Here is a 26486-nt window from a genome sequence, read left to right on the forward strand (position 1 = left end):
TGGAACGAGAGGAATGTTTATTATTAAATACAAATAATAAAAAAAACATTCCACTCTTAAACCCGAGGCTGTCCGAGACTTGCATCTACTGTTCTCATGACATTCTAGAACAGTATGTCGCGCTGTATTCGATTAACGAACGGCATAAGCAAACAATACATTACGGGGGGCTGAGCCACTAATTACAGCAAGCAATCCAGTTTCACAAAGCGGCTCTCCGTCCATGGCTGTCAAACTCGTAAAAAAGCCAACCTCGAGGAGCTTGAGCTGAGAGACAGGAAGCCGCAGCTACAGGAGATGGGAAGAGCAAAGCAATCGGTCGGAGAACTTCTTTGGGAGAGGGGACCATGTTTATGGGCAAAGATGTATTTGGGTTTCCTATTATTACACACAAAACAAGCCAGATGAGCACTGGAGAAATATTATTGTGAGCCTTAGAATGGTACAGCTAGCAGCATTAAAGTGACAAATGACAGAAATACAAAAACAGTTTCTGTCCTACCCATTTGAGGGTAAGGGTATACCTTTAAGGGGCATAATTACCCTTTAATTGAACAGCACGATGTATGATTTCCTTTCTAGTAGAGATGTCACCAGACTAAATAGCTGGACCCTGAAAATCGGCGATGAATTAAACAAATAAAGGAATATAATGAAAATACATTTTAAGTGAATATGTAAAAAAAATCCAAAATGTATCATGATTGTGTCATACCTCATGCATCAGATCCTGAGTCTTTGTGCTGCTTACATGGAAAACTGGTGTGTTAGCTAAATCGCCTCAAGCTATTCCTCGCAATTACGGATCAGTCGCTGAATACGGGTTAACGTTTTCCCAGTTCTTGATCGCCAGATAAAAGCCGTGTTTGGTTTTCAGGGCCCAATAAAATCACTTTAATGTGGGGACCAGAATGATGCTGCAGCAGATTATAGTTCGAAACAAGTCAGTGACGGCCCTGAATTCCCGACTTTATCTTGAACAACTGGAAAACTCAAAGCCGGTGATTTCGCCAGCTTGTCAGTTTGCAACTCCAAGTTAAAGCTTTCATAAGAACGTCAGAAAGGCTTTAGATAAGAAGAGGTCATTCCACCCATCTGCCTCCCTGGGGTTCTCTTTGCTGAGTGACCCGGGATCCCCTCCAGCCAGGGCATCTTCTTGGACAACACGGATTCTTGGATTCTAAAAGACGTAGATGAAAACACACTTTCTTACATTTGCTTCATCTACTGTGCTTCGAAATTATTTTAAATCCATAGGCATATCTTGTATTAAGTACTTCAAACATCTGTCAAGCAGGTATTAAAGGCAATCCGAAGCTAAATTGATTGTACCAAGTGACAGTTCATTCCTAAGCAATAAATATTTTAACAAGTAATGGGGTTTACAGGGGCTGCTCTATGACAGTCAGTCCAACCTGCGTTTTTACACAGGTTGTTATTGCTACAGACATCAATGAAGGAGATGGAATTGTGTTCACTTATTCTGTGCATGCCTGTAATTTTCCCTTTATTAATTCAAAGTCAGGGCAGTCCATGCAGATAATGTAGTGTGGCTTTGTGATATCAGGTTACGATATCAGACACTGTTTGACTTGCTGTAGTTTAATGTAGATAGGCATTGGTTCAATGGCTTTTGTGTGTCAAACAAATTTAGAGGAAGGCTTCATGATGAGTTATTATAGCATAAATATATATGATTTGGATGAGTGCCAAGTGTCACTCAGGCTATGGAAACAAGTTTTTTCTCCATAGTTTTACATTATAATGTTATGTCTTTCATCTTAAAACAAATAATAGTTTGTTTCATTCTCTGAACCAACTGAGACAATGTACAAAGTGCTTTGGAATCAGTCCAAAGAAGACCGAACAGGTGTTTTTTCTGGTCCGACGCTGTCAGGTTTAAGGAACAGGATCACTTTAGTCTTGAACAGAGAAGACTATGAGGTAATTCAGGTACTGATAGAGTCAATTCAACAGAGACGCTTTCAGATTGAAGAGTGAAAGAGTAACCAGAGCAGACAAAGTGGTAAATGTACAGAAGTGCATTTCAACCTGAGAGCAGTAGGCATGTCCTTCCTTACACAGAACACTGTGGCAGTTTGGAACAAACTCCTAAACCATACAGTCAAAACGGATACCACGATTTCTTTAAAGAAATGGCTGAGTGAAATCCTGGGATCAATTAGCTACAAGCAAACAAACAAGGTAGGTGGGCCCCGATGGCATCCTCTCGTTTGTAACATTTTCATGTTCTTATTTACTGCATAAGAACTCTTTGTTTAAACAGTAAAATATCAACTCCCTTAGGCAATACAATCCAACATGTCCTGAAAAGATATGGTAGATTTCAATAACTTAGGTTTCAGCCCATTTTCAGGCTAAAACATGGGTTTTAATTACATACCTTGGCATTATCTGCTGAATTTATTCATCAAGTTTCCAGGCTTTCATCAATCTGTTTTTAGTGTCTACAATAAGTGACCTTTATCGTCTCCTTTAAGTAAAGGACTCTTGTAGCTTGACTAATTAACATGCATCTTATTTGGTGTCATCTAATACACCCGCAAATATTACTAGGACACAAATTAGATACCAGGAACCTAAAATACTGGATAACTTTAAAGATAGGATTTCCTTGATGTGTCATTTTTCATGAATCATAAAGGTTATTGGCAAAGTATAAGCATACTTAATTTATAAACATATTAATGACTCACAGAAATTTTCCATCACCAGTAAAACTCAGAACCACTGTGACATCAGTTTTCAGGGTACTGTTTCCTTTGTTTGCAGCCAATTCTTTGGAATGAGGAGTTTAGAGCACTAGGATTTTCCTGTTTTTACCATGACAGTGAATGTTCATTGTCTCTTTTCTTCCTTTTAATGCTAAGTCTCAGTCCCGATAATTCTCGGAAACGTATCAGATGAACCTTTTCATCTTTTGTGTCGCTGTGTTTTTAGTTTATGTGATTACTTGGAAACTGAAATATAGAAAAGAAGGTTCGACTTGGTAAATACAGTGCAACACATGGATTTAATTATTTTACTCCCCTAGATCTACTAATTGCTGATTCAATACTGCTCATATTTTGTTCTTGAAGGAGATGGGTATAGTCAGATGACCAGCCTATCTCGTCCTTTAACCTTTCAAGATGAAGCATTTGGGACTATGTGACTGGCGCCACCTGGTGTTGTGATAAAGTAGTTGCGTGGTTACAATAACTTCCACCTGGAGCCCGAACTATCACGCACTTTTTATTCTAACCCTCAAGATATGGTGATGGGTCCATTCTGGGCTGTTCACTCCAGTTCTGTTGTTTGTGCTTTGCTAGGTGCTCTGGTTTCCTCCCACCTGCCAAAGACACGCTGCAGGGGTTAATAGGCGTGTCTTAATTGCCCCTGGGTGTGTGCCCCCTCTACTGGACTGGCATCCCACCCAGAAAGTAATCTCACCTTCCCAGGAGCAAGCAGATTTCTGTTGATGGTCATCAACATCTTCGACAGCAACAACAGTTAATTGCAGCAGAGTTCAGGTTTATAGCAGTGATGGCATCTTCAAAGCTGTGGGGGAAAACAAACTAAAATAAATCCGGTTTGTAAGCCAATGTAAACATCAAAGCTTGGAAAGGGAGATGAAGGAATAGAGCCTGCTAAAAGTTTTCGGGGCCACCATTAAACAATCAGACAGGTAGTTAAAAAACACTGAAGACGTATCAAGACAACAGGATAACGACCCACAGCTCCGCTCAACGTGCGCTTAAGTCAGTTGTTGGAGCCGGTAGCAGAGGAACAGGAGTTCTTCATGAGCTACGGGGGCTAATATCTCCGACAGAGGTGGAATGAAAGTTACCTGCGCGGTGCAGGGAAGCCAGGGGAGTGGAGGGGGAATCGGAGCACAGTGCTGACCTGGGGCAGGAAGACAGACACATTCTGAACACGCAGATGCCGTGCATGGCTACTGTAGCAAGACCTGGCAGCGAAGAGCAGATTCCGTTTATTCCCTTCCTATCATTGCACAGTCATTTATTACTCACATGTGAAGCTATGACTTTAACCTAAGGGGTTAACAAATTGTAAAAAGCGTAGTCCTATCACCCTCTCCCACCCTTTACTTTTCTTCATGTCCGTATGCCTCATCACATCCCCATCGCTGCCTGAGGAATTTCATTTAAATGACAGTGACCCAACCCTTGAAGAGTGCTGTATGTGATACTGTCAACCTCCGTCTACAGGCGTCTAATTCAAGGTGCCTTTGGGTATTTTATTCAGGTGTGTGAAGTTCATTATTGTTCATTTTCCTGGTATTGTGTTTCAACATTCCAAAGAGCTCCCAGCTCAGGGTGTCAGCACTCTCCACCAAACTGTTGGAAGTAATACTGAACCGCCTCTAAAATATGTGAAATATGAGCAATCTTGAGGAGATTAACGAACTCCTGTTTCCTGGCGGTGTGTTTAGTGTGACCAGTGAGAGTGTACTTGCTTTGTGCCACGTCTTCACTGTAGAGATCAGGTCAATTAAGCTTGTCCTGGAAATAATGCCAAAAAGATGCAGAACACTAGGCCTGCTTACAAACACAAGTGTTAACAAAATTCCTCTGTTCCGATGTCTATTATGTGTATCACCAAACATGCAATGGATGTGTATGGTAATTAATTCCTACAGGAACCTGCAGGAATACAGAATTCTCCAAGAGTTGCATTTTAGTCCTGTAGATCTTATCTCTATACCTTAATAAATGTTTAATGTGACATATCATTGTAAAAATAGAATTTGCATAACAAAGTTTAACCACAACAAAAGCATAGTAAAGTACAGGGGGAACTTGCAAAGCAGAATGTAAACTGCGGGCATTATCTGAACAGCGAAAGAAGTGAGTGATTTAGAAAATAAGCAGACATGCGGGATACTTTGGCAATACTGCCACATCAGCATTTAGACCACACTCTGCCCCTGCTACCTGTCCGTGCGCTGAGTGCCACCCACTGTCATGCCTCTCCTCAGCTCCTGCAGACCTGGACAACAAAAGACACATCAGGAGACCGCTGGTGACTAATGCATTGTGGAATTTCCTGCAGATCACGAAGACCTTAACAAAGAAACACATGCCACATTAAAAAAGAAGAGATCAAAGCTTTCCTCTGTTTGTCTTCCAATCTACGGCAAGGGTTACTGCAGAGTGGGGCCTGCGAGCTCGCCTGCAGAGCAGTTTAGTGATTAAGAATTAGACCAATATCAGACAATCTACTTTCAAATAAAATGTTCAGCAGAACAAAGAGACCTGGCACTCACAGCATGGTGCGACCTCTGCAGAGTACAGATGCACCTATTAATAGCAAGAGTTGCTAAAGGAAGTGAGCTGTCACACATCAGTCTCAATCCTACTGCCTGTGCAAATGCCTCCGACAGGTTTTATTAGGAGGGTCACGAGCTGGCTCTCCAATACTTTTTCTGCAGCAGCTGCCAGCACATACCTTGCTTTAAGTGGGCAATGTGAGGATGAAACCAACTCCTGACATCACATGAGGGCAGCATGCTCTTTCTCACTGTGCCTGCTTCTCATAAAAAGAAATCCTGGCTCATGCAGTTCCTGTGACAACACTTAAAGATTTTGGCAATAAGTTTTTGCAGAGCAAAAGTGGTCACACATGTCTCTTGGGCTCCGTGAAAGGAGACATGGAAGATGAAGGTCACCTGTTTGTGCTGGAAGAAGGCTTTAGTCAAACAAAACATAAGCAAGATATAAGTTAGACTTTTAACTCACCGAACCAGCTTTTCATTCTGAGACAAGGGGCAAGAAATACGTTCTAATTGCATTTCACAAACTTTTCTTTTGCAAAGAAGCTGTGCTCCTGGCAGGTATAAAAAGGCATTTACTGACTGCAAAAAATGACTTGGAAATCATCCCCTGTTAAATGAAAACAGGAAATAAACAGGATCCAGTGTTGCTTGCTAGGGACTCTTTCAGACTGGACAAGATGAGGATCTCAGCTGAGCACTGATCAATTCGTCCACTCAGGTAGAAGACACTGGTGCACCTGAGGACAAAAGTGAGCAAATGGCAAAGGCACTGTAAGGAATCACACCAATCCTCTGGAAAAGCAGCAGGTTCCCAAGAAAATGTGATTCTCCCTGTCCTTATTTCACAGTGCCAGGATAAAGGACTTCCCAAAAAGGAAGTCTAAAATGCCCAATTAAATTCACTGGTTGAGCAATGAGCATGTAAAACAAAAAAGATGTCAATCAAAAAGTCTGTTACACTATATTACTACAACAAAGGGCCAGTCGGAAAACAACTCATTTGCCCCCGAGAGGAAGAAGAATAGCATGGAAAAAGAGGAGAAAAAAAGACTTTGTAAATGATTCAAGGAGAAGGTGAAAAGCTAAGAAATGCACTCAATCTAGGCATGGCTGAGCAAATGGGAAAATATGTTGGTTTTTACATTTAAATAATCTATTGAAAACATTTTTTTTTTGCCTACCATTGAAGAATTCGTTTCGCTTATGAGTATGCTCTGCTGGGAGAATCCTGAACGAAAATGAAATCCGACCAAATCCAGCTGGACGTTGGTGGTCCATCCTATTATGAAAGTCCAATTATGAGACAAAAAAAAAGGCCAATCAAAACCCATCAGTGGAGAATAATCCCTGACAGCATTTGTTGTGCTTTTAATTACTGGCCTGTTCTCCCAGAAAAGAAGAAAAGAATGATGAAAAAACATTAATGATTACCTCAGTTCCGACAGGGATAGTTAAGCTTGTGTAACATTCCACTGGTTCAAACAAAAGAGAGAGCCATGAAAATAACACGCAGGTCACTGACAGATAGAAACACATCGAGTCGCTGGCCATCCAACACGTAGGAGCTACACCACTGCCACACCGAGAGGTGCACCTGTCCGCTTGCATTTGTTAAGGCCTCGTGAACGCTTTCCCACACAGGCGGGAGAGGGCTGGCCCACCTACCTCGACTGGCTCCCGATGCCTTCATTTTCCGGTGGCACTGGGGTGTGAACGAGCATGTGTACCACCAACAGACCACGCATGTTAATGAGCGCCTGTTTTTGTTTTGACCCTGCTCGGCGAGGAAAAAGATGATGTGTATCAACTCTAATTGACCTGACGATGGCGGCTGGAGCCTCTCTTCCGAGGAGAGCCGACACAAAACACCAGAGTTCCGGCGTGTTATCATTAGGGAATCTGAAGTGTCCTACCTACTTTTAAACAAAGTGCCCTTTGAATGAAGTCCTAAATGTGTTGCAGATGTCCCGCAGGAATTACTGAAGGAGTCTTGTAGGATACGTGGAGGGTTGCTGTCTTGCAGCTACCTACTATATTAGCATAATGAAATACATCCCTCTTTAAAAAAACACAGGGATCTGACTGGGATATTGAAACAGTACTGTTAAAAAACACTGTTACTGTTTTATATGTCTGTTTGTAACCTCAACACTATACTAATTTCTGTACATTCTGCTTGACAAAGCTGAGACCTTTGTCTGCTGCATTGCAGGTTTCTGAAGGTTTATGATCGGCCCATCTTGTGCGTTTGGTGAAGCAGCCTGTTGATCAGAAGGGGTGATCAAGTTTCATGAAGTACAGTATCAGCTTCAACAACATGGCTGGGCTGCTTGTTCCACTCTCTCGCCCCCATCACTGGCTGTGCCTGTTCAAATCACTGGGCTGCATTTTGGTTGAGCAAAATGCTAACATAAAATTTACACTGACTAACTGTGCTTCTATGAATTTTGTTAATGAATAAATCACAGGCATACAAAAAATAAACTAATTAACGAATACTCTTCTGTGCGTGCAAAGCCATGCTAGTAACACATTTGGGATACAAATAAATAAACAAACTATGGTACAGCCTATGAAAGCTGCTGGGTCATTAATTTCAAATGCTCTTAATTTGCATTTGAAACCAAATGCCCGTGGGGTGTGTACCTGTGTCAGTAGACAAACACAGCAGCATGACAGGGACAGGGCTGGAATGCAGCTTGTGCAGCTTGTGAGAGCTGCTTGGTCAGACTCCCCTGGACTGCCCTGCCCAAGGCGTCTATTTCTGGAACTGCCTCAGCTCGGCTCTGTCTCAGCCCCAGATGCTGTGACTGGCTTGTTGTGCTCTGCTAATTTGGCAGATTACAGAGAGCTACCTCAGGACAGAGCCAGTGCATGCGAAATGCCTGACCCCGTGCTCAGGCATGCCAGGCTGTCTGTGCTGCAGAAGGGGGATTTCCAGTAACGCCACAAGGAGTCAGAGGAGACGTGGCTCCATCAGCCCTGCTGAGAAAAGCCACACATTTTCAAACAAATGCATGCTGCAGCAGCAAAACATCTTAAGAAGTGCACTAAACATGTTCCTCTTTCCCTAAATACATTTCTTACTCATTCCTCTTTATTAATTTCAGCTGACATTTTTTTTTGCCAAAAACATCTCACAGAGAAACATACAACTGCTTACATAGAGAGTGGTTATGCAGTCTTTCACACCCCTGTGAGATAGACAGTTCTGTAACCTTTCTCTATATCTGTTCATGGCAGCTTCTCCCCCACTACCGTTCCCTTGCCCTTGATCTCGTCTGTCTACCCAGTGAATTTCGACTGCAATAATTCATAATTATATGCATACATACATTGTAATTCAGCACATTGTAATATATGTGCTTGAGTGATATGCACTATCACAATCCTTAAATATACAGGCGATCGTGAATACATCACACTGCTAAGGAGACAACCACCTGCAGAGATGCACCAGAGACCTAATGAAATCATTAACTTGTTGATGGAAACCTGCACTGCAGGTACAGTAATGCAGTACAGGCGATCATTGCAAATCAGCTGCAGAACTGCGATATGCACTCATCTCGCAAAATGAGACAAAAAATATTAACACAATGATTCTGCATGCTTTTTGAATGGGACGAATGTGCTACTATTTTGCACAGGAGCCAAGGAACAAGAGATTTGCAGAGTTATGTCAGGACACAGCTGGTACAACGAAGATTACTGACACTGTCCTCAGCACTGCTAAGATGAAACACTACAAGGGTGTGAGGATTTCCATCAAAGCCACCAGAAACTACACAGGGAGTTCAGCGGGTCCTCTTTGCTGGCTCGGGTGACTGCATTTAACACTGGCTAGCTAGCAGCAGGATCACTTTTAGGCTGGGTCATATCTCTAGCCAGCTGTGACTGGGATTCCCAAAGGCCACTAGCAGGGTGGCCAGGGGTAGGGTTGGGTAAGTCACCCAGGACTCTGGCACTCCTGCTAGCGATGTGCTGTGTGCCTGCAGGTGTGCAGTGATGTCACCGAGAGGCAGGTGCTGTCCTCCTGTCTGGTGCCGTCGAGATCGCTGCATGTCAAAATGTGAATGGCTCTCAGGTGGACGTGTTGAACAAGCATGTCTCCGTATCTCGTTCTCTCCCAAGTGGGTGCAAAGGTTGATGGCGGAGAACAGAGGCACAATCATTCCAGATTGAGTGGGTATATAATAAAAGATAACTGATTCCAATTTCTGTAAAAAAGCCTTTCGTCAATCTTCATCCCACTGTGTGGGATATCATATGCTAAACTACTCAGAATGTCATGAATTGATTCTTACAGCCTCTGCTCATTTAGCTCATAAATATAAGCATCACTCTGTGAAACTTTTCCGGAATGTGTGGTTATGCTGTATGTATTTTAGGACATATTTTGCAAAGAATAGAATGGAAATTGATGTAATTGATGGTGTTTCAGTTTGTTAAACGGTGTTTGGTATCTGAGTCTAGTTGATCAAGAATCTGTTTAAATTACCATTAAAAAAAGACTTGATTTTATTAAACATGACAATGGTGAAAGACACAACCCTGTTCTATCTGAGTGATGAAGTTTGCCTGATTGCTATTGGCATGGCTGAAGGCGCCTGTCTGTGAGCGAAGCTGCCTGGAGAATGAAATGTTTTGCCCTAAAAATCAGCACACTGGTCTAGAGAAACCAGGAAACTGGCTCTGCGAGGGGCAAAAGCTTGAGAAATTCCAGGAAAAAGCATTCCACAAGTCAGCCTGGTGACTGTGGTTTGCATCTCCATGAAATCTACACGAAAACGATCTGCATTTGCCAAATGCAGAAGACCCTGTTAACATCCTCTGTGGTCCAGAGAACATCTGAGGTTGGGCCAGTGAGTGGGGGAAAGTTTCCTTCACAGATGCATGCTGTTTCACCACCGCCATCGTCCTGAGAGCAGACAGTGTGTGTGGAGAGGCTTTGGTGAGTGTGATACTGGCTGTTCTTCTGTTCAGACCAGCCACTGGGCGGTGACAGTCTGATGATGTCAGGTGCAGACTGAGAGCACCCCTGCTACTGAGCAATACGCTGAAGATGTCCTTGAGCCCACAGCAGCTGTCGACTTCCCAGCAGGACAATGCACGTCTACATGGTGGCAGGATTACATAAGAGTACATAAGAACAACATAAGAGTATAATAGAACAGAATGCTTGTAAACAAGAGGAGGCCATTCAGAACGTCTAGTGTATCTAATAGCTAACTGAACCAAGGTAAAGCCATTTAGTTTGGCTTTGGCTTCAAGGCGTGGAGATTAATAAGGTAAAAGGACAACTGATTTGTAACTTTTCTTACAGCCTTTTAATCTTATGTCAAAACCGGGAAGCATGTTATCCTGTCCTGATAAAAACACAGCAGAGAGAGGAGTAAAGAATACATTCACAAATCACCGAAATAACAGACTGGGAGGTGATCCTAAAAACCCGTCTACAACTTCACCCTCTATGATGTCACGGAACAACAGCTGAGAATGAGGATATTGTAAATTCATCCGAAGGTCGTGTGTGTTGATAGGTTATATCCTTGTGATTTAATTCGCCACACGGAGTTTGCACAGGTGTCAAGCTAAATCTAAGCCGGTCTGTCTAAACCCTCACGGCCCGATTACAGAGACACAGACGCCAAGGGCCTTCAACAATTTAACAGCTGAGTGACAATCGATCCCTTTTAACGATAGAGCCTCCACATCGCAGAGGCCGGACTCCCAACTGAAGTGAAGGCCTTTCCTTCAGTGCGGAATTCCAGGAACGCCGGCTATTTCCCAGTGGGAAGCTTGTGGTTTTTGCTTTGTGCCGGAATATAACAGCGACAGGGTTAAAAAAAGCGAGGGCTAGAGGCTGTGAGCTGCGGTGAACACGGACCCCACAGAGGTGAACATTTCTGTCAAGGATTTCAGACGCCAGAGTGCGCGACTTTACATCCTCCCAAATCATCTTTAATTGGCTTGGAAAAAAGTTAACAAAGGCAAATGTCCGAAAAGATGAAAAACAGCCATAAGCTCGTTGGAGCCCCTGTTCTGTCCCTGAAGAAAGTTACAAACAGGAAATGCAGCACGAAAAGGCATGCTTGCACAAAACACATATACGAGCAAATACACCTGAGGTTCCGACGGAGCACGTGAAGATGGTCTCGAAGCACGATCTGAATCTGGGTCCCAGAGCTCTGCCGAAGGAGAGCAAACCCCCACAGTTGAGGATGCTGTTCAGGGGGAGAGCGCTGTGTGCCTGCAGCGGGGGGGCCTGGCCTGGCTCCGCCCGCGCTCTCCCTCTCGGCGGGGGCCGGCGGGGGCCCCTCGCCCTGGGGATCGCGGCAGAGAGAAATATGTCCACGGGACTAAATGGGACACCCGGCGCCGAGCTTGTCTCGTTCAGTTACTGGGGCAGGACCGCCCAGCACCTGCAGTAACGTGACAGCGCTCCCGGACTGCGCCGGTGCTTGTCGGCACGCTGTCCTGCCAGCCCTCACACTTTCATCCAATTCGACAAAATAATGGTACACATGTTTAGAATAAAGAAGGGTCAGCGCCTGTGGCAATAATGACACCCGGAGGTCTGTTGGCATGTGTCCGCACATACTCTGCACACGGGGGTGGCGCGGTTTGCACCCGTGATTTTCTGAAAACCTGCTCCAGCTCTGTCCGCTTGGTTGTGGATCTTTGGCGGACAGCAGTTTTCAAGGCCCGTCAAGGATCTTCTTCGGGGCTCAGGTCGGGATTCTGACTGGGCTTGTCAGGTGACTCCAGTGTAGATCTGGCCCTGTGCTTTGTGTCAGTGCCCTGTTGAAAGGTGGACTTGCATCCCCCGTTTAGGACTGGAGCAGATGGAATCAGGTTTCTTGTAAGTTTTTTCTGGTACTTTGTAACACCCTTTCCCCCCTGAATCCTGACAAGCTTCCCAGTCCCTGCCGAAGGGCAGCAGAACTGTAACACAACGCTGCCTCCAGTCTGCTACCAGCAGGGATGGTGCTGATTGCGTCATGTGCTGTGCTGTGTTTGTGTCATACATAACACTTCGCTTTCACAATAAAACATTCCGATTTGTCCTCTTCTGAACACAAACCCTCTGCCGCATGTTTTTCAGTATCACTTAAATGTCTGTTGCAGACTCTATGCAGGTTCTGGCTCCTTTTTCAACAGTGGCTTCCATCTTCCGACATTTTCTCCCCCTCCGCTGTTGAACTTTAGCTTTTTCAAAGTTGCTGCATATTTCCTGTCTTCTTTGGAATGTAAGAAGAAACCAGCGCACCTGGAGGACTGTCACGCAGACACGAGGTGGAACATGCAAACTCCACGCAGAAGGCTCCCAGACGGGAGTGGAACTCAGGACCGAAGAGCTGTTTGCATCAGTGCTGAACACTATATCGTTCATATTAAAAAAAAAAAACATATTGATCAAATCCGACATTTTTGCGTATTCAAGTAAGCAGCTGCGTCAGCATGGGTGGGCTGAGATTACAGTTGACTTTTGTGGAGTCAAGCATGATCCTAGGTGACCTTTAAATCAGGATTTTGAAAGAACAACAGACAAAAACTGCCGTTCACGCTTTTAACTGTCCTTCCATTTAAGTATTGTATATATTTGTGACAACAGAACTGAACTTGTTATGATGTGGCACTCGAATTTATTTCGATTAGGGTTCACCGCCACCGTGTGGCAGACGTTTGAAGTGTAACTGGTTTCGGACAGCATCCGTTGTGCTTTCCACTGCGTCTCTCATAGCACAGGGAGGGGGAGATCCGAGTTTTGTGCGTGCTGCATCCCTGCAGAGTGTATTCCTGGGCTCCTGCAGGGTTATCTTAGTAATTGCTCTTCCGAACACGTAGCAGAGAAAACTCTCAGTACGACTGTTCGAGGAAATCTGCACGACCTATGATTATATCAGAGGACTACGCTTCGGGTGCAAGATCTGCAGTACTCGTATCTTCCCTTGTAAAGTCACGACAATAGATCGCGAGCTGTTCCTACGGTGAGTCAGGGGAGTCGTGACGCACTTAATTTGCAAGCTTTTTTATGTCCCGGGATGCTTGCTGACGTGTTTCGTGACGCTGTTGAGCCTGTACGTCCCTGAGCATCACAGAAGTATAGAACGTGAAAAAAAAACATTTAAATCTTCCCTGCTAGAGCATCCCCTGCATCATTGCACCGCGCTCCCTATTTAAAAAGATACTACACCGCTATTTAGGGCTGCTGCGAACCAGGCGGTTTCTGAAGCATGTGGAGAAGTTGTACAACTGTTTTTTTTTGTCATCTGTCGTGCTTCTCGGCCTCGCTCGCACCTTGACAGCACTACTGTCTCAGTCTCCTGTCTTTTCCATTTAACCTGAACCTCACTCCACAGCACAAAATATACTCACTTCGATATAGTTAACCACATATACTGTTAATTGTTTAAATTGGCCGTTTATAAAAATGATCAAACTGTACTGAAACGCTACAGAAACCAAACACAACAGTGGGAGGAGGGACCAGGCATACAGCACTGAAGCCTGCAGCATCCAGGCTCTGGTCCTCCCAGTTCCGAAGGGCTGGGCATCCACAACACCACCTGCTCACGAGCAGAGTGCCCGGTGCCTCCTCTCTCACCTGGGACCGATGGGCAAACATCAAACACACATCTCACATCCATTCGCCGTGGGCCACTGCACTCAAACATTCAGGAGAGAGGACACTCTCGTTCTGCACACGGAGCATCCTGAAAAAAGTCACGCAGGCACGGAGCGGACACGCACACAGAGCAGTGAGAGACCAGTGATACCCACAGCTGTGATATGATTACAAGCGTGACAACCCGTGCGACAGGAATGTGAGCTTGTGCTTGTGGACACGCAGTGGTGACGGCTGTACACAGTGCAGGCACTCAGGCCCAGCTGACTTCAGCACAATGTGACAATACCACTGTTAGACGTGTCACAGCAGAAATGTGCAAGGGAACGACATACTTAATAATAATAATAATAATTAATAATTGCTTACACTTATATAGCGCTTTTCTGGACACTCAACTCAAAGCGCTTTACAGGTAATGGGGATCCCCTCGACCACCACCAATGTGCAGCCCCACCTGGATGATGCGACACAGCCATAGTGCGCCAGAACGCTCACCACACACCAGCTCTCAGTGGGGAGGAGAGCAGAGTAATGAAGCCAATTCATAGAGGGGAATTATTAGGAGGCCATGATTGGTGAGGGCCAATGGGAAATTTGGTCAGGACACCGGGGTTACACCCCTACTCTTTTCGAGAAGCGCCCTGGGATTTTTAATGACCACAGAGAGTCAGGACCTCGGTTTTACGTCTCATCCGAAGGACGGCACCTGTTTACAGTATAGTGTCCCCATCACTATACTGGGGCATTAGGACCCACGTGGACCACAGGGTGAGCGCCCCCTGCTGGCCCAACTAACACTTCACCTTTTCACTTGTTTTCAGCAGCACTACAACCTTGGCTTTGCTGCCTCGCAGCGCTGGGTCCCTGGGTTCAGCGCCTGGGGTGCTGTCTGTGTGGAGTTAGCATGTTCTCCCCGTGTTTACATGCTTCTCCTCCAGGTGCTCCAGTTTCCTCCCACAGTCCCGTGGGACATACTGGCAGGTTAACTGGCGTCTGGACAACTGGCGCTGATGAGATAGTGTGTGAGTCTGTGTCTGTGTCTGTGTGTGCCCTGTGATGGACTGGTGTCCTGTCCAGGGTGTGCCCTGCCTTGTGCCCATTGCTTGCCATTACAGGCTTCGGTGCCCTCACGACCCTGTACTGGTCAAAGCAGTTAGAAAATGGATGGACCCAACCTCGGGCACCCAGGGGACTCGCCGAGGCCCCTCGCACCCAAGTACAATGTCGCTGAGCCGCGAGATGATAGCACAGGGGACTAATCAGACAGATTAGTTAATTAATTAGTTAATTGGTGCTTCCAGTTAATCGCGGTTATGATCCTCATGGAGATGGAGGATTGTGTTACATGGTAGAGACTGCGCATGTACAGTAGCAGTAAGCAGGACACATTACCCGCGGTCTGTCATGGAACTGCATTCATCTATGTTGATGATGATGGTGGCATTATGGATTGGTGGTCTTTTTGTTGTAGATTGTCATCTAATTTCACCCTGACAACATCTGAGACAAGACCACTCTCGATACTAGCGGTCGTTACAAGGATTCCTGTAAACTGTCAATATGGGGATAGTTCCTCCCGACACGGCGAGCGTCACTGGAGAATGGATGTCCTGTTCTGACCCAGATCCTCGGGCTATTCTTAACCCTGCCGTCAGCGCCAACCACGGCCACATGACGTCACGGACCTGCCACGCTCTGCCGGCGGTGCTGTTTGTGCCACGATGAGAGCTGGGCGCCAGCTCGTGCTGGGTGAGAATAATCCGGTGCGAACAGTTTACGCGGGTGGAGCTGGTCTGAAGGCATCAGGGCATCAGGGCATCAACCACCACAGCCGGCAGCTGCGCTTTGACCTCGCCAGAAATCTAATTTTCGGTTCCCGAAAACACGGAGAGCTCAACCCGCAGAGTTAGCTTAAATTTAGACCGATCATCGATCGCTCAGGATCTTCACCTCGGAAATGTTTTGCTGTACTTCAAAGTAAACCTGTTCAGATGACGAAATCATTAACACTGTCACTGACGATTTAACCAGAGAAAAACGTGCACGCTATTTACCCACGGAGAAAAAAAATAAATAAAACATTTGAATATGTTTATACTGGAATTATGACGATTACAGCAACTGAAATCGTCCTGGATAAAAATATCATAAGAAGGAAAATACTGAAGGAATCACCAGGCATATGCTTTCTGTTGCTTTGAACACTGCGCCTACAGAAAGGCAGTACAATATCGCACCCGGACAGGAGATCAGTAGTAATGCCGGTTTACATCAGCAGATCGTGCTGTTGTGCTACGCAGGGAGGTAAGGTAGTTCGTTCACGTAAAATGGAAACCCTCACGACGACAAAAGAGTTACAGGGAGGTAAGAAGAGACAAGTGCTAACTTTCTGAAATAATGTCAATAAAGCACGCGTAGTAAAATAGTGGTTTGCATTAACTAGAAACAACAAATGTAAGAAGCTATTCTGCGATCTTGTTCCAGCTTCAGTCTGTAGCGTAAGATCTGTCATTCTCTGTTACTTATGAAAACGCAAACAATGAAAGATTGTTTTGCAACGGTGTTTGTAACTAATGTTCAAAAATAACGACGGCGGGATGTCTTGGGTGTGCATTACACTCTTTAAGTAATTTTGGAATTTAAAACTAAAACAGATCTTGTAACAGAACGCGATTACGTAACAGATTTATGATTTTTTAACAGGTGGTATTCATTTATTCACTCAGCTCCCGGCTTTTATCAAACTCTTAGCCTCTGCGAAATTCTGGGACCCTCCTCATTAATTAAGAACGCATGTTGTTACCTTAGTTTGGTGACGCAGGTGGTACTGTTATGACAGAAGTGTGTGCATAATGTTAATCGGTCCTTACAAATGCAAGTCGCTTTTCAGTTCCGACTTTAAAATACATAGGTTCAAGTGAGGAATTGGGTCAACAGCAAAGGAGCACGTAAAGGTTAATTCCACACTTCAATGTAGAAAGCAGAAACACGCTTTTTTGGCTCTCCCCTACAGAGGTCTCTGTAGCCGAAACGTTGTCTCTTCTCTCTCGTTTCAGCGTGGCATTAACTTTGACGTCTTCCATTAGTACATCTATACGTATATTATTGAATGCTTTCTGGTTCCACTTGTCCTGTTTTCTTCAAAATAAAGTCTTAAAATACCGTGCTTCTATTAAAAATAAAACCTACGTGTCTGCAAAAATAGACTCCACAGCGAATAACTATATTTTTTGTTTATTCTTCAAATTACATAACGAACAAAAACCGTGTGACAGCAATGTTTGTTTTTAATTTCGGTATCAACAGTGTTACCTGTGTGTAAAAAATCTCATTATCCCCGTTAACGTTAAGATTGTGTTGTTAGGTAAAGCCTATCCTGTCGATAGGTTGTCTGATGTCAGCTACCAGACCTTGAAGATAACCTCAGAGGAAGTATTGTCACGACTGAAATCAAACAGCGCTTCTGAGACTGAATGGTTTGTGCTTCCTGAAGGGCTGACGGTCAGACAGTTTTTTTTTTTTAGGATGAACTCTCAAGTGAAAGATGTGTGTGTGCCTATTGTTTGACAAAATAGTATCTTGTCACGGAATTCGACAGAGTTTCTCTGGGAAGGGGGCTCCGTGTGGCCGAGTTTGTTCGATTGTGGAAGGGTGAGCGTGTTATTGAAGGTGGCTTGCTCATTTAAATCAAACCCACCTTCAGAAGTGGGAAGACTAGGCACTGTAGTAAAGTGATATACTGCAGGAATGTATAAATGTTGTAATTACACGCCATAGTCCACACGGTGGCTCAGCCAGGTGGGGCTGCACACTGGTGGTGGTGGAGGGGATCCCCATTACCTGTAAAGCGCTTTGAGTGGAGTGTCCAGAAAAGCGCTATATAAGTGTAAGCAATTATTATTATTATTATTATTATTATTATTATTATTATTATTACCCAGTTTCCAAGGTTATAGGAGTCATCTGGATGTTACAGTGTGGGCGGACAGCTGGAGAAAGCTAGCATGAGAGAAAGGTGTCAGATCGGTAGTTTAACGAGCTGAACAAACAAACTGTTCTTTAATACACAGTTCATTGTTCCACACCCGCCTCCATGTCATTCTTTGCTTCATGCGAAGATACAACAGGAACTGTGTCCATGAAGCTCTGCTTGACCAACAGGTGAAAATCGAACAGTCGAATGTGTCTCGTCTTTCGCTGTTTGGCAACGACGACCCGGCGCACGCGGTGCTGGCTCTTCTGAGGCCCGAGAACAAGACTCAAGGTTAGTGCTGGCCGCAGACTTGTGCGACATTCGAGTTGCAGGTCGTTTATTTCGTGGAGGAAGAAAAGTGCTTTTCTCTGCTTGCTGGTGCAGTGCTGGCTCTGTATCTGGACGGGACATGGTGGCCTCTGGACGATGTCCTGAAGACGTCCGATCCCTCCAGAGCTGGGCTGGTCACGGTAAGTTTGACATTGTCTAGCGATATCATTTCTGAGCTCAGCATATGGATGAGATTGAGTTTTAGATGATTTGTGGAGGGGCTGAAATAATCCTACAGTTAGATCCGCCCATCTGCCTCTGCGATACAACCTACCCCGTGGGAATGCTACAAAGTTTTATAAGTCAGAGGAGGCCAGTCGACTCCGTCTAATGTTTTATCCAAGGATTTCATCCAGCTGTTTTTCAGAAGATCCAATGTTATTGAAACGGATTCCTTGGGATCCTTCTAGAAACAGCCAGATGCGCTTGTCAAATCTGGTAGCTGTCAGTATCCAAACAGATAGAACACCTTCAGGAAGCACCAGTGACCTTCTATTGTTTTATATATTAAAACGCAGGGTCACCTCTGTCCTCATAAAACAAGCTGCAACCCAGCCAGCTGTGACTCTTTGTGCTGTGGAACTGCTTGGATGTTACTGTCTGACCTGACCTGACTCTTGTGTCGGAAGAGTGTGCTTTGTATATTGGAGGACCCAGATTGGGGAACTGATGAATATGTACAGATGGTTCCAAATGGAACTGAAACTCAGGCAAACAAACTACAGTTTGAACAGCAGGAGGCCACCTGTCATCGGGACTTACACTGTAAAGGATCTGGGAGCTGTGGCACCTACATCTAATTCCCTGTTGCAAAGCTTTGCTCTGCATCTTATAACTACGGTAGGTTATCACTGTTTGGTGCAACAGCCTCAGTAGTTCAATGTTATAAGTTTCTCCCAGCAGAAAAAAAAGTGGGCTTTTACTGATTTAAAATGAGAGACACAACCCTGTATACCTTGAGAAGGCCTGTGTGTGCTGCACCCATGGTTGGAAACGATCAATCAACGTGTGTCATGAGAGGTGAGATGCTGGCTGTACTGTGCGTTACCCTGCGGGGTTTTGCAGGTGCAGTCGATCGGAGAGAGGGTGGTGCTCTTCCTCCTCAGCCAGGTTGTTTTCGGGACCCTGGAGAGACCCCTGGACGAGGACATCTACTTCACGCCTCACCCCGCCGGGGAGCTGGGAAAAATCCTGTGGCGGGACGGGGAGGCGGCTGGCTTTTACACCATCAAGAGGAAAGGTGCCTGTCACACGGGTTGGGTTAACAGTTGATCACAGATGACAGCAGTATGGCTGGGTTAGTTAGTTCGGTTGTGTAACAGGAGCCGGTCCAGGCTCCCGTGAAGTGCGTAGTTAGGACCCTATGCAGACGGTATGATCCTGAAGTAACTGGAGAAGGACAACAGGGAAAACACGATGGGGATCGGGACAGGATGAGGGACATGGGGGCGTGATGACAGTGATCCGGTGCTTGGGGGGCGTGGCGCAGGCAAACAAGTCCAAACTGTCCAAAATGGCAAACCGGGGCGCAGCCAGGGTCCAGGTGCCGGGAGAACCATCCAAGACAAACAAGGTTAAAATCCGGAATGGGATCCGGAAAAGGAACAGGGAATTAAAAACAGGGTAATGAGGCCGGGTGCTCCGAGCCCCACACTCAGATTGTCAGGACGCCGTGATGAAGTCTATGCCATCAGGTCTCTCTTGGACCCGCTGGTAGGCGGGCTTCTGGGCGTCCATCTTCCAATGCTGAGCCAGGAATAGGGGGAGCGCCAGGCTTATATATTGGCAGACAAAACAGGGGGCAGGTGCACATAATCAAGTGAAATACGAAAGGGTCAGAGAGCCCTTAAGAGGAGGGATGACGATCGTGACAGGTTGGGTCTGTAGCGAACATGTATAGCAGGGCTTAGATCACTGATACGTATTCCTGGCCCTGGAAACCTGCAGGTAAGTGAAGACCTGGTAACAGTGGTAATCAAGACTAATCAAGTGAAGAGGTGATTCAAATACAGTGGTTAAGAGTCCAGGGGGAAGGAAACCCAAGGACCAGGGGAGAACTCCGATAGCTTAGGAAAACAAGACAAGTTTGGCTGATCTCAGATTTCCCTTCATTCATAAACCAGAACTTGGCAGCTCAAAGTCTTTTTCTCATACTTTTGGATGCCCGAGGGATATATAATATAAATCCTGCTGACAAGATTTGTTCTACGCCTTGTCAGATACACAGGGTAGATGTACTGTATGCTCCAAATGAAAACAGTAGGAATAAATACCTTACATTCCCAGTCCAGATAAGAGATTCCTCTTTAGAAGTAAAGCTGTATACTTGGGTGAAAAAGACCAATCCTAGCAGCCTGTCGTCTCCTCCTTTTCCTTTTTAAGCTGTGCAGCTTAGCAGAGTTCAGCAGTGCACACCTCTCACGTCACTGATGTCTTCTTCACGTCGCCCTGCAGTTGTTATTCCTGTCTTCCAAACACACACCTCCTATTCTCCAGGCAGCCTGTGTGACAGCTGCACCAGCCAGAGCTACACGCTCCCCGTCCTGGACACCCTGTTTGTGAGGAGACGGTGGCGCAGGGCAGGCCTGGCCCTGGGCATGCTGGAGGACTTCTGTAGCTCCTTTGCCAGCGAGGAAGCCCTGGGGATCAGCTGTCCGATTTCTGCCAGCATGTATCAGGGTAAATCGCTCGTAATTCATGGTAGATGGTAAAGCTATTCTGTGCTGACAGGATCTGACAGCCCTCGGCCTCTGGTGAATTCTGGAATGGGTTTTAGCCATGTCTGCAGCAGCTCAGAAGCAAAGCCTTCTCCCCCATGCCTGTAGCTGGCTGCTTGGGTGCCAACTCTGATGGTAATTCTGATATTTCGTTTGCATTGCAGAGGGTGGTTCATGAAATTTGATCGGCTGTGAAATTGCGTGCTTGTTCAGTAAATTGTCTCAAGGGCAGATATGGGTAGTGATGCATCCTCTCTAGACCTTCTCAGCACCAGCACAGATAGCTCATACTGGGGTTTTAATGTCTTGCTTATAACAGATAGGTGGGATGGTGGCAGCACTCGTAATTATTACTTTTCGTTCAACTATGTTGACACTGTTTAAGGAGTATAATAAAGGCAACAGCTGTGTTAAGGCCTTAGACTTAGAGTTGGACCTTTAGTCTTTCCTTATTAATGGGAGGATTTTAAACGAGAGGCCATTCAGCCTCTTGTTTGTTTTTCTGCACCTACTAGATTCCAGGATCTCATCCAGCTGTTTCCTTGAAAGATGCCATGTCATCGGTTTCATCAACATGGCTGGGAGGCTTGTTCCATATTTCCAGAGGCCTTTGTTTAAAGCAGTGCCTCCTGTTCTTCTCCTTACTCAGTTTCTTCTGGCTTGCAGCCTTAAGATCATAAGAGTACCATCCATTCAAGAAGTGACTCAATAAGCAAACTGTGAACATATTTGTCAGAGACATTTGTGGTGAGACTCAATCCAAAAGCTGCTTGCAATTCAGAGCTGTGAAAACATCTTGACAAAGAACATCTTAGCCTACTGTGTGCTACACTCAGTACACAGTACTTTAATAACAGAATTCAATGTGATTTCCTGTAGAAGTGAAATAGAACCCCAAACTCTCTATGACGCCTCCGAGATTGAGAAAACAATGTATCTCTCATCACAGCAGTGGTCACTGCTAATGCATGACATTTGTACAGGGCAGGGCTGAGATTCATCAGGATGTTGTTATTGTGGTGACATACGCCCAATGCAGTGCACTGTATTTTCTTAATGTAATAAAATATTTTAAAGTACTTGGACAAACTGGTCAAAAAACAACAGCAAACAACAGCTGTCTGATGCCGTCCCTGAGGCTCTATGAGAGAGCCTGCTGCCCCGTCCTGACCGGTCTGTGTGTCTCGCAGTGTGCAGGAAGTTCCTCCTGGCCCACGAGGGGCTGCGGGACCGCCTGTTCGAGGTGGAGGCCCCTGGGGGCTGGAGCCAGAGACGCAGCGTGTGGCTACGGGCCTGGCCCGAGGGGACAGCTGCACACCGTGAGGCTCGCACCCGTGCACAAGATCACCTCTAGCGCAGGCGAGACCGGAATGCCTGCTCAGGACCACCGCGGGTCCATGAAAGCTTAGAAATGTAAAAGAAAGATCAAAAACATACTGTAAGCTGTCTTAGTGGCTGCGGGGATGCTGATATTGAGGTGTGGCTGGGTTTAGAGGCCCTTAGACCCTTGTGGTTACTATTATTTGTCCCATCAAAGGATCTCAAACAGTAATATAATTAATATTAAACTTTTTCATATTATTGACCATTTATGGTAGATTGAGAGATAATTTACTCCCCTTTTTTAGAGGAACAGATCATTCTTATTTTGATAAGCTGTAAAATTTAAGCACTTTGATTTTGTTTGGAACATTTCTGAGCAAGACAGAAGTCCATGGTTACCTCCGGATCAGTCTGGCTGTGCCAGTTTTCTTTCTTATCCATGCATTGTGTCTAAATTGTCAATATGTGCATGTTTCTTTCAAAATAAATAATTTTCAGTTACACATTTTTAAATTACACATAAAACAAATTGCCTTAGTAACTTGTTTATTGTAAACTATATTTTTCAAGCACAACAGCCATCAGGCTGAGGAAGCCTCTGGTAATTCTCTACCATCAAAAGTCCATGTGCTTTTACTCTGTTAATTTAGATGTGTACAGGCAGTATTCTAGGGTGCTACACTTTAATCACTTGGCTTGCTTATTGTCAATTCCTCTGTGCATCATCTTGCCACCTTTTAAAAATGGTTAAAGGTTTCAAGACCCAAGTACAAGAACAATAACTGAGGTGTGTGTGACATATCCGCTTCTTCCTAACAGTTAAAATAATCCCACTTGATGAGTGAATCTGTACTTTGCCATCACCAGGAAGCGCTGAGGTGCTGAATGCTGATCCATCTGGGAGCCGCCCGTTGAAATTGGATGATGGAGAGCAAACTGCTGTGGTCGAGCTGACAAAGGTGAAGTCTAGGTCTTTGTAGTTTTTTTTAATTCCTGCACAGCTGATGAGGTGGAGAGCATAGGTGCAGGTTTTCCAACCCACTCTTGTGTTCATGTAACATTTTAATTTCCTCAATTAGCTGAACTTTGCCTCTTTACAGTTATGCTACAGAAAGTAATGAGGAAGCACAATCATATATAATACTGACATTTCTAGTAAACACTGTGAAACTGGGAGAACACCTGGGTTTCTTAATGGAGTAACTGTGTCTCTTTGTCCTTGAAACCAGTTAATTAGATAACATTAGATTATTTGATTATTATAGTTACAGTATATTGATCATTATGAATGAGTCATAAGTAGGTTTAACCGAGTTTTCTTATTTTCCTATGAAAACTAAAGATTAGCACAAGCACTGTTAAGTACCATTTTACAGAGGTTTATGTAAACAATAACAAAAACTAGTAACACAGCTCAGTTATAAAATAGGAAGAATTTCTACAACCAGCTTGATACATTCTTGCCAGGAAAAAGTTATATTTTATATCATGTACTATTATTATTATTATTATTTTATCATATTATAAAAATACAATCACTGAGATAATATATTTCCATTTTTTTTTTCAAACAAATTCCAGCAGATTGAATCTGACCAACCGTTACCCAGAACTGGCAGTGCTGCGTGTGAAACTCCGAGAGGCAGGGGTCACAAACGGACAGGGCACGATGCTACAGGAAACACAGTCTCCAAACAAACCAAGAAATCAGAGTAGGAGCTGGGACACAGGGGGTCTGATGGGCTTTAATAATCCGAGCTTGATGAGAAGAAACATGATCGGGCCCAAGACGAATGCAGCCAGAAAAACCAGCAATCCTTTGGTTTGCTCCTCTGAAGGTAAAACGTGAAGCAAATTGAGCCTTGATTCTGTTTTCTTCCCTGTTCACTAGTCTGAAACATGTCTGGCGTTTTTAATAAACAATACTATTCTAGTTTGCCCGTGGGAACTGTTGACTGCTTGTCAGACGATAATAAGAACTCCATTCCACACAGTTACACAGCACTGTTCACCCCAAAGGAAGCCACATCCCTTTACTCACATCACCCCCCACTGACGTGCAGCCCCACACTGGGTCAGTGAATCTGCTGTTCTGCACCAGCAGCCTTGCATCACAGCACACTGGGATGAGGTGAGAAACCGCTTCACCAGTGGAATCAAGGTGGACTTCAGGGAGGCCAGACTGTACAGCCTCGAGTGGAATTTAGCCAAAACACAGTGTTCAACACCCCTACTCTTTTGAACAGGGCCTTGGGATCTTTAATGACCAACTTATAAGGAACTCAGAGGACAGCACCTCTTTCAGTACAGTGTCCCCTTTTACCATACTGGGATGCTGGTTTTGAAATCCTGATCCAGGGAAGAGGGAATGTGAAAGATTGCCACCTACTGGTCCACCAACAGCACTACAGCAGCAGCCTGGTCTTCCCTAGAGGCCTCCAGCCCAGGACTGACCAGGCCCAGCCTTGCTTAGCAGCTGAGATCTGACCAAATAAGGGAAATTCCTGAGAGGGAGAAATGGGGACAAAAAGACAAGGATCAGAAGCAATTGTCTGTAATTTCTGGGGTTTTACTGTTCATGCATATAAGTAGCTCTTTTATGCAGGAAACACATTGGAATAAATACATCTAGAGCTGCATGGATTTTTTCTGATAATTTCTTCACTAACTTTGCTATTTAGGACTCGTAACATCTTATGAGTTAACTATATTTTTTGTATAAAAATGTTTTTCTATACCCTTTTTATATTGATTAAATATGCATAAGTGGGGCATTCTTAAAACGTTGTCAATAATTCACTTATATAATATTATTATTAATAAATAACGACATACAATAGTTCTATTGGGTATCGCTCTGGTCAAGCATGACACGCCCAGTCGGTAGAAACGCTTTACAGAAATGTGTCTTTAAATTTTCGGAGAATGGCGACTCGTTCATTGGAGCATACCATACTAAAGGGGGAGGGGGACTAATGAAATTAGTATTCACTGGTTGTTTTTATTTGTTTTCCAGAAATCCTGTGAGCTTGTCATTCTGGATCTGTGAATTCAGGGGAAAAGGGGAAAACACGATTTAACTGAAACAGTCGCAACCAGATGTAGATGTGAAGGCGGCACGATACCTGCCACCCCTTAAGGCCTTACGCGTCTGTTCCCTTTGTAGGAGGAACGGGGCGTGATGTTAAGTTAGGTGTGGGAAGACAAAATACAGGGAAAATATAGTCTTTTGTTTTCTTACATAGTTAAAAATAATATTTGTACCATGAGTCGCATTTATCACAACACGGCGTTGCAGAACAAACCCGTCAACAATGAGAAGCTAACTAGTGTGTGGCAGCCTTCCACTTATCAAAGGTAAAACCCACTAAAGTGCTGTATACTGTAAATAGGCTCCAGCAAACTTTTCCCCCATCATCAATATCGACTAGACTAGACAACTGGGGCTCAGATTTACGTCGTGAGTTGCGTGGAGGTATACCGTAATTGGTGTTGAATCGTGAGTTGCCGTCTTCTTTGAAACAGGATGAAAGCAATTGCAGAAAATCTTAATTCACCTCAGTTTTGCAAGAAAATGAAAAAAACATTTTCAGTGCGACACCATATCGGATTTAAAGAAGTAGTTTTCAGGCAGACTCGTACAGGAAGCGATGCATTAAATCGTAAGTTATTTTGTCTTTGTTTTGCGTTTTAGTTCAGGTGCTAAAAAGGTGTGTCTGCATCGAAGACTGCGCAGTCCGATTGCGATGTAGCAACCGAGGCTACACTGTCGCACCGACACGTTTAATAAACTGCAGCGGTGGCTTTCTGGCGGGTCAGTGCTGTCTTGATCTCCCCAGGGGGGCTGGTGTGATTCTGGAAGGGAAGTTGGTTGATGTGTCCCGTCACGTCATCTCGGACGCCGGTGGCCGAAAGGTATGTATGACTGTCCATGTGTAGTTTTTTTTTCCAGTCTTGCAACATAGCTTTAACGTGATGATGTTCGTAAGCAGGGGACATGGGGTATAAATGTAAATCATCCTTCGAGTCTGGAAGGTTATATCCCGTTTTCAAACACGCTCACTATTCCCCCTTACTTGTGGAGTCAGCTGGGAACGAAAAAACTATTTTTGCTACCTTTAAATCCTCAGACGTAAAAGGGTTGAAATAATGTGTTTTAAGGTAGTCTCTCCCTGCTAAAACTCCCTAAAGATCAGGCGACACTCGTGC

The 26486-nt window shown here is 44.7% G+C and overlaps 2 protein-coding genes and 1 long non-coding RNA gene across 12 annotated transcripts in view; 2 read left to right on the forward strand and 1 right to left on the reverse strand.

Annotated features, from left to right (window-relative positions):
* LOC148659311 (uncharacterized) lies at window positions 1–16762 on the reverse strand. Of its 3 annotated transcripts, none has more exons than XR_015940428.1 (5): window positions 16738–16762; window positions 4959–5013; window positions 3851–3906; window positions 3454–3561; window positions 1–1180 (listed from the first exon to the last, which is right to left on the reverse strand). It is a non-coding gene; the product is annotated as an uncharacterized LOC148659311 (long non-coding RNA). The 3 variants fall into 3 exon arrangements; XR_015940427.1 differs by lacking the exon at window positions 16738–16762 and adding an exon at window positions 5473–7174; XR_015940429.1 differs by lacking the exons at window positions 3851–3906; window positions 16738–16762 and adding an exon at window positions 5473–7174.
* fam169b (family with sequence similarity 169 member B) overlaps window positions 15615–26486 on the forward strand; it is a 12515-nt gene continuing 1643 nt past the window's right edge. The window contains exons 1-10 of one of the 8 annotated variants that reach the window (XM_088641411.1): window positions 15619–16298; window positions 17299–17435; window positions 18096–18198; window positions 18292–18377; window positions 19303–19477; window positions 20734–20916; window positions 22145–22273; window positions 23145–23236; window positions 23859–24115; window positions 26117–26192. In XM_088641411.1, the coding sequence (XP_088497537.1) occupies window positions 16193–16298; window positions 17299–17435; window positions 18096–18198; window positions 18292–18377; window positions 19303–19477; window positions 20734–20916; window positions 22145–22273; window positions 23145–23236; window positions 23859–23993 (1146 nt within the window). In that variant the 5' untranslated portion in view covers window positions 15619–16192 and the 3' untranslated portion in view covers window positions 23994–24115; window positions 26117–26192. The other 7 variants (XM_088641412.1, XM_088641413.1, XM_088641414.1 and 4 more) reach the window with 7 other exon arrangements.
* Window positions 25499–26486, forward strand: part of arpin (actin related protein 2/3 complex inhibitor) — a 6305-nt gene continuing 5317 nt past the window's right edge. Inside the window, exons 1-2 of the mRNA XM_088641424.1 lie at window positions 25499–25634; window positions 26117–26192. Of these exons, the coding sequence (XP_088497550.1) occupies window positions 25543–25634; window positions 26117–26192 (168 nt within the window). The 5' untranslated portion in view covers window positions 25499–25542. The remainder of the gene's footprint in view (window positions 25635–26116; window positions 26193–26486) is intronic.

Source organism: Lepisosteus platostomus, chromosome 7 (genome assembly GCF_059453375.1).
Source record: "Lepisosteus platostomus isolate fLepPlt1 chromosome 7, fLepPlt1.hap1, whole genome shotgun sequence".
In the NCBI taxonomy this organism is placed as follows: Eukaryota; Metazoa; Chordata; class Actinopteri; order Semionotiformes; family Lepisosteidae; genus Lepisosteus; species Lepisosteus platostomus.